At 40.5% G+C, this 15,207-nt stretch overlaps 2 protein-coding genes across 3 annotated transcripts in view; one reads left to right on the top strand and one right to left on the bottom strand.

Annotated features, from left to right (window-relative positions):
- Window positions 1-6,316, top strand: part of MTREX (Mtr4 exosome RNA helicase) — a 130,759-nt gene extending 124,443 nt beyond the window's left edge. The window contains exons 26-27 of the mRNA XM_038010397.2: window positions 3,618-3,722; window positions 5,478-6,316. Coding sequence (XP_037866325.2) covers window positions 3,618-3,722; window positions 5,478-5,530 — 158 coding nt within the window. The 3' untranslated portion in view covers window positions 5,531-6,316. The remainder of the gene's footprint in view (window positions 1-3,617; window positions 3,723-5,477) is intronic.
- Window positions 5,612-15,207, bottom strand: part of PLPP1 (phospholipid phosphatase 1) — a 108,775-nt gene continuing 99,179 nt past the window's right edge. For both annotated transcript variants that reach the window (XM_007972598.3, XM_007972589.3), the window contains exons 5-6: window positions 6,583-6,759; window positions 5,612-6,088 (exon numbers count right to left, since the gene is read on the bottom strand). In XM_007972598.3, coding sequence (XP_007970789.1) covers window positions 5,960-6,088; window positions 6,583-6,759 — 306 coding nt within the window. In that variant the 3' untranslated portion in view covers window positions 5,612-5,959. The remainder of the gene's footprint in view (window positions 6,089-6,582; window positions 6,760-15,207) is intronic.

The following is a 15,207-nucleotide window of genomic DNA, read 5'->3' as shown; positions in this document are numbered from 1 at the left end:
TGTCTGTTTTTACAGGCAGACAGTAATTGCATTGGAACTTTCTAATGTGCTGTGTGCAAACCATATTTGTTCCTAATAATATTCTTAATTTTCTTTTTATATGAAAATAAAAGTGGTCATTTCATATCCTGAGCCTCAGAAGTAGTTTTAAGTATTCTTCAAATATTAACTGAGGCAGTTAACATTGTAGTGATTAAAACCGTGTTTTTGGGGGATGTCCAATGCAAAAGAAAAGTTCATATTGTGATTCAGTTGAGAAATTTTGAAGACTATTTAAGTATTTATCATCACCCTGAAAAAAAAAATGATAGAATATAGCTGTTTTTTATTTCCATTAAACTAAATTTGAATGATAGTTTAAACAAAATATTTGTATGGGCTGATGCCTAGGGTTTTAGTCAAGCAATCCAGAGGCTGTTACTATTTATTTCCGACTCTACATAAACAACATTGTACTCTTTAACTGTGAAGGATGACAAAGGATTTGCTTTCCACTGAGCAAGTGTCATTAGGAAAAATTCTATGATGAATTATCTCTTGAAACTATTTACTGTACCTCTGCCTGCCATATGCTTTTTCTTTTCAATTCTCCTCCCTCTGTATGCCACATGTTTTGAAAGCAAATGCTGTGAAGTGCATTTCTCAACTCTGTCCCCACCACACATTCTCTCACATGCCTTTCAAGTAGCAGTTTAACCCTTTCTTAGCATCATCAGTGTCATGAGTGGTTTTCCAGTGGATTTGTCTTTTAAAAGTATTATTGCTAATAATAAGAGTAACAATTTATTAGTAATTGTTTCTGTCTTTACATTTTGGCACAATTTGAGTACCTGATACTTACTCATTTGATGAATAATGCTGAGACCCTAGTGGGAATCAGGCGCCGTGCTAGTTACAGTGTGAGCAACAGTCTCTGCTCTCAAGAAAGGGTTCAGCCTAAGCTGGGGTTTAGCAGTAAGTAGTTGCAAGATACATGTGTGATTCTAACCTCAGGCCAAGCTAGACAGGAGTATTAAATTAGGGTCAGAGCATGAACTGTGGGAAACTGCTTTAGGGTATGCCAGAAAGCTGAAGGCAGAAATTCTGTTCTGGAAAATCTGCTGCTTACTGTCCTTAATGAGAATGATGCTGTTTTGTTCATCAACTGGGTAATGGTGATGTTTATTAAAATTGCTCTTAAATAAAAGCATATAGTTCCAAGTGTCCATCAATAGATCAATAAAGTGTGGTATATATTAGGTTGGTGCAAAATAAATTTGGTTTTTGCCATTCTAAATGGCAAGGTGTTCCATTTTAATAAAGATTAAATGGAATAGCTTTCAGTTATAAAAAAGAAAAGACATACTCATGCTACAATATGGACAAACCTTGAATACATTAAGTTGAAAGAAGGCAGACACAAAGGCCACATAGTGTATAATTTCACTTATATGAGATGTCCAGAATAGGCAGATTCATAGAGACAGAGCATATTAGTGGTTGCCATGGGCTGTCCGGAAGACATGTAACTGCTTTAATGGGAACAGGGTTTTTTGGGGGTGGTAAAAATGCTCTAAAATTAGATAATGGTGATGGTTACACAAGTCTGAATATACTAAAAACCACTCAGTTGTACACTTATTTAAAATAATTTTATGGTGTGTGAATTCTTATCTCCATGTGAGTTTTTCCAGAATGTAGTAAACCTCAATATAAAAAAGGGCAGTAACTGAATTGTATACTTTAACATGGTTAAAAAGGTGGATTTTATGTTTTATATTTTACCACTATTTGAAAAAGATTTTTTGATTTTTTAAAGACAATAACTAGAAAGAATTGGATTTCTCTTTCTACTCTGGCAGGACCAAAAGAAAAAAATTGTAACAAACCAGTAGGTTAATGTAGTTTGGTTTTGTTTCGGTTTTGGTCAGCTTCATTTAGCCTGTGATGGGTCATGGCTTTAAAACTTTTGTCTAGCACCTAGTCAGGCTGATGAGGCAGGATGACTTCTAAAGCTGGGCGTAAGGAGAGCCCTTGGATTACAGAGAACGATAGTAGGTAGGAGAGATGCTAGACAATTCACTACTTAGTGGTTAGTCTTCATTAATCCCTGGGCGGGTAGCCTCTATGTTTCAGGCAGCTGTGGACAGTTGGTGTTTATGCACACACCCAGTGATTTGTTGATGAGACTCTGTGGGCAACAACCACAGCCATTGTATATGCAACCTTGTGCCCAGTGGCCTAATTTGCTTGTTACCTGAAACTGTGTCAATTTTCCAGAAATTGAATCGAAATGTTTACAAAATGTGACATGACAGTGCTCTCTGGCCTGAATGTGCATTTACTTGCCTTAGTTTTTATCTTAGTAATTTAATTTACTTCGAATGGCTTGGTCTCTGATAACTTTTGCAGATTCTGGTTAACACGAGTTACTAAAATTTGTGAAATAATATACAGTATCACATTGTGTTTCTTGGTACACATTTGAAGTCAGTGAAAACAATGTTTGAGAATATGTCTGGCTCTTTAATGTCCTACACAGCAGAGGACTTTGTAAAGGATTTCATTTCAATCCTGAATGATCTGTGAGAATCTCGTCTCAGGTAAAAATCTGGTTATATTTTGAGCCACTACCTAATTTAATTCTCTTTGGATATAATTGTTTGCATAAACATTTAATATCTGATTGCATAAGTATATGACATTACCCTCTCCCAACTCCTACCCTCTCTCTTGACACCCAGAAGTTTCTGCAATTGGATTTCCTGTTTCATTGCAAGTCCGTATTATTGGAGCCTGCATTCCTAGCAGCTGAGAATAGAAATAACAAATTATTATTATTAATTTAATAATAGTGTAAATAGTTCATTGTTCCTACAGATTGCATTTTGAGAACTGGTATTCCTAATGTATTTCATATATTAAAAATGAAGTCACAAGCATTTTAGAGAAAGGATCTCACAATCTCTGCCCCTCTTTGCACAAGTCTAGCAAAAGTGAAACTATGTTTATAGCTCCAGCTTTGATACAAACACTTTTTTCAGACAGATTCTAGACCCATGGGAAAAGGCTTCTTTCCTTGTGTTCCTTGAGAACACTCTGTAAAGAATGCACTAATGAAAGAATCTAAGGTCAAGAAGAATGAATGCACCTTTAAAATGACAAATTTTATCTTGTTACTCTCCTGCTAAAAACAGTCTGTTGCATTCTATGAGATGGTATGGTGTCCAGATGCCTCACTAGGCCACTCAGGGTCCTTGAATGGCTGCGGTTTGCCAGGCTTTTCTGCATTGTCATGGTGGTCCTTCCCTTGTTGATTCTTACACAGATTATGTCGTCCTTGCAGCCTTCACCCAAAGTTGCTCCCTCCTCCTAGGGCATTTTGTTTTCCTGCTTAATACCAAGTGTCAGCACGTTAGTAGTAAACAGGTATCTCTCTACCATTAGTCAAAGGTGGAGTTAAGCCTTTCTTTCATCTTTGTAGCCTTCCCCAGTACCTAACAGGTTTGCTACCTGATTTACTTCATGGGAAGTCCCTCAGAGTATTATCCTGTGTTCTCCTGCCTTGCCTCTTAACAAAAATTCTGCTGTTCCTGATTATTTCCATTTTACCAGTGTTTTGTTCCTTTTCTATCCAGGCAGCATAATTCGTTGTATGAGGCGCCTAGAAGAATTGCTTCGACAAATGTGTCAAGCAGCAAAAGCCATTGGAAACACTGAGCTGGAAAATAAATTTGCAGAAGGTCAGTATCAAATGCATAAGCTGTTTCTAATTTAGACCAATTTTGTGAAGCAAATCTTGAGCCCTGGACCACAACCCAGGAGGACATTTTGAGATGTTCTTCACTGCATTGTCATGGAGAGCTATCTACTAGTGTTTCTGTAAAATTTAGTGTGTTGGGTGGGAGAAAAGTTGAGATTTTATATATACATCCATTTACATATATTAATTGTACACTACATGCCAGGCATTGTTTTAAGCACTAGGGAATACAGTGAACAGAAAGACACCCCTGCCTTCATGGAGTTTACATTCTAGTGTGGGGAGATAGACAATAAGTCAACAATTAAATTTATCAGATGGTGATAAAGTCTATAAGCAGAAAAGACAATAGAATTGCCAGATGGATACAATAATGGTCTAGGGCCTCCACAGGGAAGGTGGCAATTAAGCCCCTTGGTGTATGCTTAATATACATGAACACCAGCAAGAGGCCAGTATGGCTGGAGTAGAATGGGCGGTGAGTAAAGTAGTAGGGGTTGAAGTGAGAAAGGAAAGTATTCCATAGTTCCTAGCCGCAGGCTTCTCAACTCTGCAGTGATTGGAGGTGTGGAGCTTGGGAGTGACTGCCCTAACTTGGACTTTACAAGGTAATTCTTGCTCTTACATTCAGGGCAAGTCTGTAGAGTAGCACAGTAGAAGCGGGGAGACCAGATCAAGAAAGGATGGCTAAACCAAGGTAGTAGTAATGGGGTGGTGTGGGGGGGACAAGGGGCATAAGCATGTCTGTGAATAGTTTTGTCATGTCTACTGAATCTTGACCAAGAAAAAGGACTAAGTTAAAGCATCAAAGAATAGTAACCACATGGTTGCTGAGTCAGTCAATGCTAGTGATTTCTATTAACAACTTAGTGTCCTAAGAAGAGGTTTGCAAAAGCTGGCTTATATTTCCACATTGTTGATAAATGCAGGCCTGTTTAATGACTCAGAGTTGAAGTGTAGGTGTCAAAGTTTTAAAAATAATTTGTAATCAAAATTTGTATTTGTCCTTCCTAAGCCTAAAAGACTTTAACATGGGAACTGAAAAAAACAGTGTCTTCTGATATAGGTTGAAAATCCAAGTCTTTGGATTTACATTTCTTTAGACAGTTTAGTCCTTCCTAGAATTTTTTTTTTTTTTTTTTTTTTTTATTTTTATTTTTTTGTGGAGACAGTGTGGTATTCACATATATTTCACTCTTGTTGCCCAGGCTGGAGTGCAGTGGTGCTATCTCAGCTCACTGCAACCTCTGCCTCCCAGGTTCAAGTGATTCTCCTGCCTCAGCCTCCCGAGTAGCTGCGACTACAGGCATGCACGGGCACGCCTGGCTAATTTTGTATTTCTAGTAGAGACAGGGTTTCTCCATGTTGGTCAGGCTGGTCTTGAACTCCCAACCTCAGGTGATCCTCCTGCCTTGGCCTCCCAAAGTGCTGGGATTATAGGCATGAGTCACCGCCCCCGACCTAGAATTTATCTTTTTAAACAGTTCTAGATACCGCCTTCCTGACCAGCCCCCATGGAGTATTTCAGAGTCAAAAGAACGGGGGTCTGGCTTCTGTTTTCCACCTCACTGAGGTAGCTGCAGATTCCTCTAGGTGTTCAGCAGGGTGTTTGACTTTCCAGTCTGCTCTCTCACCAGTTGAATCGGGGTTGGTATACTGGCTTTAAAACTTCGGTAGAGACAAGTTAGGTGTTTTGTGGTCTTGAAAGTTTAAACCTTACTTTCTTTTCTCTTAGGAATCACCAAAATCAAGAGAGATATTGTGTTTGCTGCCAGCCTCTACTTGTAGAGTCAGCTAAAGGAATGTGAGATTTTAAATTATTCACCACCTGTTTGATTACAGTTGACTACAAATGCCTGCAAGTGTGGATTTGGTTGTCCCATACATTTTAATATGTGTATTTAAATCAGACATCATTCATAGAAAGCATATTACATACATGTTTATACATAAGCATTACATTTTTTAATAAAAATGTATATAGGTGGGGCACTGTTTTGGTGGAAGGCTTGGAGTTTTTTAAATGAATTTAGAGCTATTAGATAACCACTGTGTTAAAGGTAACTATGTACACACAAAGTGGGCATCCAAGAGGCATAGCAGCAGTAGCAGTCTTTAAAGGCTTATACACTGGGAAGAAAGATGCATCCTCTTGCCTTGTGGCAATCCTTTTCCTTTAGAAAACAGGCCAGCTTCACCTGGGCACCTTGCTGCCCTTCAAGGCTGGTGATTGCTCTGATAGTGATTCCCCGTTGTTGATGTTTCATGCAGAGTTGTGTGAGAGTCCTCCTCTTTTCTTTCTTTAAAAGAAGTTCTTTCTTTGAAGAAATCTGATACATATACAGCCTACAGTGCAAAATATTTAATTTAGATCAAGTTAAAAACTCGTGATCAACAGCATCCTGAGATAAATATAAACAAAAGGATATACTTTGGGGGTGTACAGATTAAAGCATATAAAAAATTAGAGACTAACTGGGATTTTTTAAAGATTATTCCAAATTAAGAGTTGTTTTGTTATGTCTTCAGCAAATAGCTTCATTTTGCCAATACTTAATAAAAGAGTTATTTCTACATGTGAATTAGTTTTTTCAATTTATACCCCCCTAAAAAAACTATTTCTAGCCAGAGCTTTTTACAATAAAAATACTGAGATTTTACAAAAATACCAAGTTTTACAAAGAGTAACCTAGTTTTTAACCTGCTGTGTATCCTGAAGTGACTTTTAATAACACTGAGATTCTTGCCCACTGCACAGTTTTCTCACTGGGGATTTTTTTTTTTCTATTATCTAAATGTTTAACAATATCAAGATGTAGGCTGTTGACCTGTATACTTACAACTAATACTGCAACCAGAGCTCCCTGAATGAGTCCAGTCAACACATCACTCCAGTGGTGTTTGTAATCAGAAACTCGAGAAAGGCCCACATAAATGGATACGGCAACAAGACCAAATTGCAGCGTGGGGCGTAAGAGTCTTGCCCAGTCTCCCTTCATCCTGGCTTGAAGATAAAGCTAAAAGAAAAGAATAAAGAGAAAACATAGTTTATTTAACATAACAACGCAAAAGTTTTATATTAAGGAAGGGTTGGCATTTAAAATGGTTATCGAAGTATTATTATATAGGGAACAGGACTTCTAGGCAAACATTCACGTACGCATTAATGCCTAAATGTTAATCCTTTAAAGAAACAAAACTATTGCCCTACTAACTTGTTCAGAAGAATCTATTGCCAGTCTAGCTGTAACACCCTTCAAACTGTATACAAACAAGTGTTTCCTTGTTTATGGTTTTCTAAACAGGATTTCAGGGACACTTCCTCCCCTTGCAATTTGGGTTATAATTCTGATAGTCAAGACCAGTGCTGCCATTGGTTTTTTTGTTTGTTTGTTTTCCTTAAAGAAATGGGGCTTTGCTCTGTTGCCCAGACTGGAGTGCAGTGATGTAGTCACAGCTCACTGCATCCTCAAATTTCTGGGCTCAAGCAATCCTTCCATCTCAGCTTCCCACGTAGGTGGGACTATAGGTACATGCCACTGAGCCCAGCTAATTGTTTTCATTTTTATTTTTTGTAGAGATGAGGGTCTCACTATGTTGCGCAGGCTAGTCTGAAACTCCTCGTCTCAAGCAACCCGCCTGCATTGGCCTCTCAGAGTGCTGGGATTACAGACATGCGCCACCGCCTGACCCAGTATCGTCATTAATTCTGAGTCTTGGGATAAAGTGCTAGCATTCTGGGCACAGGTTGCCCTTGCTCTGGGCAACCTGTGGGACTATTTGATTAATTCACCAAAGAGAGCTCTTCTACCCTCAAACTATTTAACAAGGCAACTGAGACTAAATAATCTGTATTTGCAAGTAATACAGGTTTGTAGGTTAGTTATGATCCAGCAAAGAAGTGTATTCTTTCAGTAGTACCTGTACCCCCTTTAAGTTCTATGACTTTTCTGTACACTAATCAGACCTAAGAAATTTCCCTTTCTCGTGTCAGTCTGCCTTTGACTTTGGGTGCATCCCTAAAGATTTTATACAGAAATGATTCTTTTTAGGGAGTCCAATAACAATATAATTTTTAACATTCCCTTTAAAATTCTGTTCAATAATTTATGACTCATAGACTTAATTAAATGCAGTCCTGAGAAAACAATATACATAGCTCTCCCCATGGACACTGCCTATTTAAAATAGATGACACAAATCAGCTCCCAGCTCTCTGGGCACTGCCATGGGTGTTCAGTTCCCAAAAGCTGGCAAAGACCCAGGGCTTATCTAATTTTATCAAGTACTTAGTATAAACCATCTAGTTCTAAAAGAACACACCAGCTGTTTAACTGAGTCTGACTCATCAGCTAGTTTAAGTACCATTGGCTTTCTGCAGAATCATTATTTTTGTTTGTCGTTCAAGCTGTGAAAAAAGTGAGTTGTAAAATCAAAAGTATCAACTATAAAATGGACTTAAGCTAGTCCCATGCTACTTCCAACCTGAAGGAAACTCAGAGCCAGGACTTCAAGGCCTTTCCTCTTTCAAGATTCTAAAATCCCTGTAGCAATATTTTCATTCTAAGAACCCTGACTTTAACTGTAGGTAGCCTGCAAACTCATATTGAATATTATTTTCTCCAGATTGCTTCCCCAACGTGCCAGTGAAAAGAATTAACATTTACTTACATCATCAGTAATCAACTAAGCTCCAACACTTTTTGTGGGGAAGGGGGGCGGGGGGGGGGGAACAGAGTTTCGCTCTTGTTGCCCAGACTGGAGTGTAATGGTGCAATCTTGGCTCACTGCAACCTCCGCCTCCCGGGTTCAAGTGATCCTCCTGCCTCAGCCTCCCGAGTAGCTGGGATTACAGGCACCTGCCACCACGCCCAGGTAATTTTCTGTATTTTTAGTAGTGACAGGGTTTCACTATGTTGGTCAGGCTGGTCTCCAACTCCTGACCTCAGGCGATCCACCCACCTCAGCCTCCCAAAGTGCTGGGATTACAGGCGTGAGCCACTACACCCAGCATGCTCCAACACTTTGAAGTGAAGTCTTTCCCCCTATAAATAGCTGGTTTTCTCCTTGAACATCTACCCAAGAATAGAGGTTTCCCCCATCAGTGAAACTCTGACCATAGACCCAGAAATTATTTCACGGTGAGAGTTCTGGGATTCCCCAGTTGTGGTTCTGTACCTAACCTTGTGCTCTAGGCTTTGGCTTCTCTAGTGACAAATAGTCATGGCCTGAGTGTGCTTCCTTTGTTCCCATACTGTATTACCCTGGGTCAGGGTACTCGGTGTAGCTCTGTGAAGACTTCCATTTCTGCAGAGCTCAAGAAAGTGGACACCCTGAATTTCTCAGACCTTGGGTCAACTTGAGTTCCACAGCTGACATGCCCAGAAATCCGGACTGGCTTTTCCCCTCCCATCTTGCCAGCAAAAGTTTCCTATATGAGTAGGTTCAACAAAGGTAAAAGGTAGTGTCTTTCTGGTGGCTCTACTTTGATTGTGAGCAAAGCAAACACTTGACATGACTTCCTTTAAAAGAAAGTCCATTCCGTTAGCTTCCCTAACTGCCACTGAAAAGTTGAATGTCTGAAGCTTCTCAGTACTGTTCCATTAGAACTAGATAGAGGGGACATAGCTCATGTTTCAGTGCCAAGGCTAATAGCAAAAAGGCTGTATAGGTTCCTTCCTTAGCAGATTCCACTCTTCTCTCCTCCCCATACATGCCATTTGCCAACCTTATCTATTAAACCCATTCTAGGTAAGGCATTCGGTTACTTCTGTTTTAAGAGTAAGAACTTACAAAGCTCTATGACCAATACAGTGTGTGGTCGCAGACAGGCTCAGAAGCAACATGATTACTTTTAAATTCCCCTTCTAGATGGAATTGCCCCTTCACAGTCAGTCCTATTTGGACCACATAGCCCTGCCTTCTCCCTGCATACCCACATCTCCCTGCACTGACTAGATGACTTACACCAGGTGTCACCCAGAGATCTGCTGGGCTATATTTTGTCTCTGGAATTTATACCAGAAATATGAAGGTGTTCTCTAATTTCAAAAGTAGTAGGAAGATGCCTAACGGGTACATAAATGGTCGAGGACAGCAAGCCATTTAGTAGAAAACAATGGAGTGGGTTTCAAGATGGCTGACTAAAGTGCCTCTGGTACTTGCTTTCTGCTTGAAGAACCACCAAAACAGTACTAGATAAATCACACTTTGAATAGATCACCTAAGAGAGACTGCTGGAATTTAACACCAGAATGACAGGAAACATCTGAGGCAAGTAAGGAGAGGGAAGCAAGGCAGGGTGCTTGGCAGGGATTGGTTGGGGAGGCTCTCCCATGCTGGAGAAGGGTAAGTGACCTCCAACAGCATCCACATTCCCATTGTGAAGTCCTGCAATCCCAGCCATAGGAGAAACCCTCAACCCACACAAACAGGGAGCCTGGGGACTGCGTGATGGCACTGCTCCAGAGAGGGAGCTCATCCCCGCCCTCTCCACTGCCCCAGTCCTAAGCAGCTACAGCAGGGCACCATTTTGAGAGCCCAGGCCCCAGCAGACTGCATCCTTCTCTGAGGCCCAACAGTCCCTGCATATCCACATCTCTGAAACCCCATTAAAGTCCCCCACCCACAGCTGGGTGCTGCCGTAGGGCCAAAGTATACAAGCCACTAGCAGTGAGCCAGCAGAGCCACTACTGTGCATTGTCAAGCCTGATTACAGGCTACCCTGCCCCACAGATACCATCTGCGGCCAAAGTGCATGCTCCCAACCCACCTGTTTATGGCTGCTGCCACAGAAAAACACCCCTACTTACCATGGCCAAGCCCTATACACACCACTGAGGGACCTATCCAGCCTGGCTCCACCTACCCCTGTGCCCAAGCACAACTATCGAGCGTTGGAGGGTGCATCTATCATTAACACCTGAGCACTCCTTCCAGGGACCTCAGGAAGGGACCACCCAACCTGCTGCTACCACCACCCACTGTACCACCTGTGGGCCTGGAGACTAGCCACCCAGCCGTCACAGTCACCACCAACACCAGTGCAAACCACTTGGGAATCAGAGGGTTGTCCTGCCACTGCCCGCACCACACCTGCTGTCTATGGGCAGCAAGCCCGAGGACCTGCCCACCATGCTACTGCTGGCATCCAAGCAAGCTTCCTGGAGGCCCAAGAATCAGCCTACCTGGACCCCCTAACATCACTGCCAGCATACACTGCCCCGGGGCCCAAGGACAGGCATGCTCAGCCTGCTGCTGCCACTCTTGGGACTGGAGGATGGGCCCACCTGATGTTCCCATCTCCAGCAAATGCTTCCTTGCAGCAACTAACAACTGCACCTTAAGCTTCTGAGGAAATCACACACAACTGATACTGTCTACAGCCAAAGAAATTGTACTGAGACTACACTAATGCATGCATATCTTACGGAAAATATCCTCCCCTATGAAGGCAAATTCAAAAAATTGGAAGAAGTGACTGTTAAAGCAGATGTACAGATACCGAAATATGGATTCAAGAAACATGAAGAAGGAAATACAACACTTCCAAAGGAACATGGTAATTTTCTAGCAACAGATTCCAATGAAGAAATGTGTGAAATCTCAGAAAAAGAATTCAAAATAATGATTCAAAAAAAATTGAAAAAGCTCAGTGAGATACAAGAAAACACAGAAATCAGAAAAATAATACAAAGAAATCAGAAAAACCATTTAGGATATGAATGAGAAACTTCCCAAAGAGCTAGATATAAAAAAAACTTTCTGAAACTGAAGAATTCATTGAATGAAATGCAAAATAGATCCAACAGTTTCAACGATAGACTGTATCAAGCAGAACTTTATAACTTAAAAATAGGTCTTTTGAACCCACACAGATAAAAATAAAGAATGAGCAACAGCTATGTGACATATGTGACACCATAAAGTGATAAAATATTCAAATTTCTGGTGTCTCAGAAAACAAAGAAAAAATAAAAGGGATAGGAAACCTATAAGTAATACCTGAAAACTTCCCAAGTCCAGCAAGAGATTTAGACATCCAGATACAGGAAGCTTAGAGAACCCCAAACAGATGCAATTCAAAAATTCATGGCATATTACAGTCAAACTGTCAAAAGAGAATAAAACAGCAAGAGAAAAGTATCAAGTCACTTAGAAGGGGAACACCTATCAGACTAACAGTGAATTTCTCAGCAGCCACCTTACAGGCTAGGAGAAAATGGGATGATGTACTGAATGTGCTGAAAGAAAAATAAAGTCCACCAGCCAAAGACTATTCTCAGATCATGATGGAATAAAACTATAAATCAATAATGAGGAACTTCGGAAATTGTTCAAATGCATGAAAATTAAACAACATGCTCCTGAATGACCACTGGGTCAAGGAAGAAATTAAGAAGGAAATAAAAAATTTCTTGCAACAAATGAAAATAGAGGCAGGACATACCGAAACTCAAAAGCAATGCTAGGAGGTAAATTAATACCAATAAATGCCTACATCAAAAATCTAGAAAGATTTCAGTAAATAATCTAACAATGCACCTCAAGGTAGTAGAAAAACAAGAACAAACCCAAAATTGGTGGAAGGAAAGAAATACTAAAGAGCAGAGCAGAACTAAACAAAATGAACTTTTAAAAGTACAAAGGATCAACAACAAAAAAAGTTGCTTTTATGAAAGGATAAACAAAATCGACAAGAGAAAAAACCCAAATAAATTCAGAAATGAAAAAGACATTACAACTGATAACACAGAAATACAAAAGAACATCTGAGACTATCTCCAATCATCTATTTGGAGATAGGGTCTCACTGTCGCCCAGGCTGGAGTACAGTGGTGTGATCATCACTCACTGTAACCTCAGCCTCCTGGGTTCAAGTGATCCCCCCGTCTCAGCCTTCTGAATAGCTAGGACTACAGGAGCGTGCCAGCATGCCTGACTGATTTTTCTTTTTTTTCTTTTTTGGTAGAGACAGGGATACCTATTTTGGATAAGACAAGGATGCCTATTTTCACCCCTCCTATTCAGCATAGCAGTGAAGACCTAACCCTGAGCAATGAGGCAAGAAAAGGAAATAAAGGGGACAGGGGTGGTAGCTCATGCCTGTAATCCCAGCACTTTGGAAGGCCAAGGTGGGCAGATCGCCTGAGGTCAGGAGTTCAAAACAGCCTGGGCAACTTGGCGACACCCCATCTCTACAAAAAAAATACGAAAAATTAGCCAGGCTCAGTGGCATGCGCCTGTGATCCCAGCTATTTGGGATGCTGAGTTGGGAGGATCACTGCTTAAGCCTGGGACAATTAGCTTGCAGTCAGCTGAGATCGTGCCACTGCATTGCAGCCTGGGTGATAGGGAGACCCTGTCTCGAAAAGAAAAAAAATAAAGGCATCCAAGTTGTAAAACAGGAAATCAAACTGTCCATCTTTGCAGACAATGTGATCTTATATGTAGAAAAACCTAAAGACTCTACCAAAAAACTCTTAGATCTGATAAATTCAGCAAAATTAAAGGATACAAAATCAACATACAAAAATCTCTAGCTTTTTTTTTTTTTTTTTTTGGACAGAGTCTCGCTCTGTCACCCAGGCTGGAGTGCAGTGACACAATCTCAGCTCACTGCAACCTCCGCCTCCCAGGTTCAAGCAATTCTCGTGCCTCAGCCTCCTGAGTAGCTGGGACTACAGGTGTGTGCCACCACGCCTGGCTAATTTTTTCCATTTCCAGTAGAGACAGGGTTTCACTGTGTTAGCCAGGATGGTCTTGATCTCCTGACCTCATGATTCGCCCGCCTCGTCCTCCCAAAGTGCTGGGACTAACAGGTGTGAGCCACCATGCCCGCCAATCTCTAGCATTTCTATGCAACAATAGTGAATTAGCAGAGAAAGAAATCAAGGTCAGGCCTGGCACTGTGGCTCACACCTGTAATCTCAGCACTTTGGGAGGCCGAGGCGGGTGGATCACTTGAGGTCAGGAGTTCAAAACTAGCCTGGCCAACATGGTGAAACCCTGTCTCTAATAAAAATACAAGAATTAGCCAGGTCTATGCCTGTAATCCTAGCTACTGGGGAGGCTGAGGCAGGAGAATCGCTTGAACTTGGGAGGTGAGCTGTGATCGCACCACTGCACTCCAGCCTGGGAAACAAAGCGAGACTCCGTCTCAAAAAAAAAAGAAAGAAAAGAAAAGATATCAAGAGAGCAATCCCATTAACAATAGCTACAAAAAGAGAAAAGAAAAAAAAAAAAAAAAAAAACAACCTAGGTATCTATTTAACCAAGGAGGTGAAAGAACTCTACAAAGGAAACTACAAAACACTGGTGAAAGAAAATGCAGAGAACAGAAACAGGTGGAAAGATATCCCATGCATAAGGATCAGAAGAATTAATATGGTTAAAATGACCAAACTACCCAAAGCAGTCTACACATTCAATGCAACCCCTGTCAAAACACCAATGACATTTTGTACAGAAATAGAAAAAAAAATCCTAACATTCATACAGAATTTAAAAAGAGCCAGAGTAGCCAGAGTAATACTGAGCAAAATGAAAAAAAAGCTTAGAGGCATCACACTACCTGACTTCATATTACAAGGCTATAGTAATCAAAACAGTACAGTATTGGTATAAAAACAGACTCATCAGCAACCAATGAAACAATAGATTCCAGAAATAAATCCACGTATTTACAGCCAACTGACTTTTGACAGAGGTGCCAAGAACATACAATAGAGACACTCTTGTCAATAAATGGTGCTGGGAAAATTGGATATCCATATGCAGAAGAATGAAATTGAACCCCTATCTCTCAAGTAAGATGGATTACAGACTTAAATGTAAGACCTGAAACAATAAAACTAATAGAAGAAAACATAGCTTCAGGATATTGGTCTGGGCAAAGATTTTATGGCTAAGACCTTGAACACAGAGGAACAAAAACAAAAATAGACAAATGGGATTATATTAAACTAAAAACCTTCTGCACAGCAAAGGAAACAATCAGGAGAATAAAGTATCTGTTGAATGGGAGAAAATATTTGCCAAGTATTTATCCAGCAAGGAGCCAATATGCAGAATATATAAGGAACTCTAACTCAATGGTAGAAAACCAAATACTCCCACTGAAAAGTGGGCATGGGGCATGAATAGACAATTCTCAAAAGAAGATGTACAAATGGCCAATGGGTGTATGAAAAAATTATCAATATCACTAACCAGGGAAATGCAAGTCAAAACCACAATTTTACCCCATTTAGAATGGCCATTATTAAAAAGACCAAAAAAACATAAAGAGATGCTGGTGAGGATGCAGAGAAAAGGAACTCTTCTACACTGCTGCTCGGAATATAAATTAGTACAGCCACCAGGGAAGGCAGAAAAGGGGGCCTAATCCAGGGAACTATCCTGAGGGAGATATGTGCAGTGGAAACTGGGCTTTTTAAAGGGTATTAATACAAGAGATCACCTGG

Source organism: Chlorocebus sabaeus, chromosome 4 (genome assembly GCF_047675955.1).
Source record: "Chlorocebus sabaeus isolate Y175 chromosome 4, mChlSab1.0.hap1, whole genome shotgun sequence".
NCBI classification, from domain to species: Eukaryota; Metazoa; Chordata; class Mammalia; order Primates; family Cercopithecidae; genus Chlorocebus; species Chlorocebus sabaeus.
Note: the sequence above shows the minus strand (reverse complement) of the source record. Positions and strands in the feature narration are given on the sequence as shown.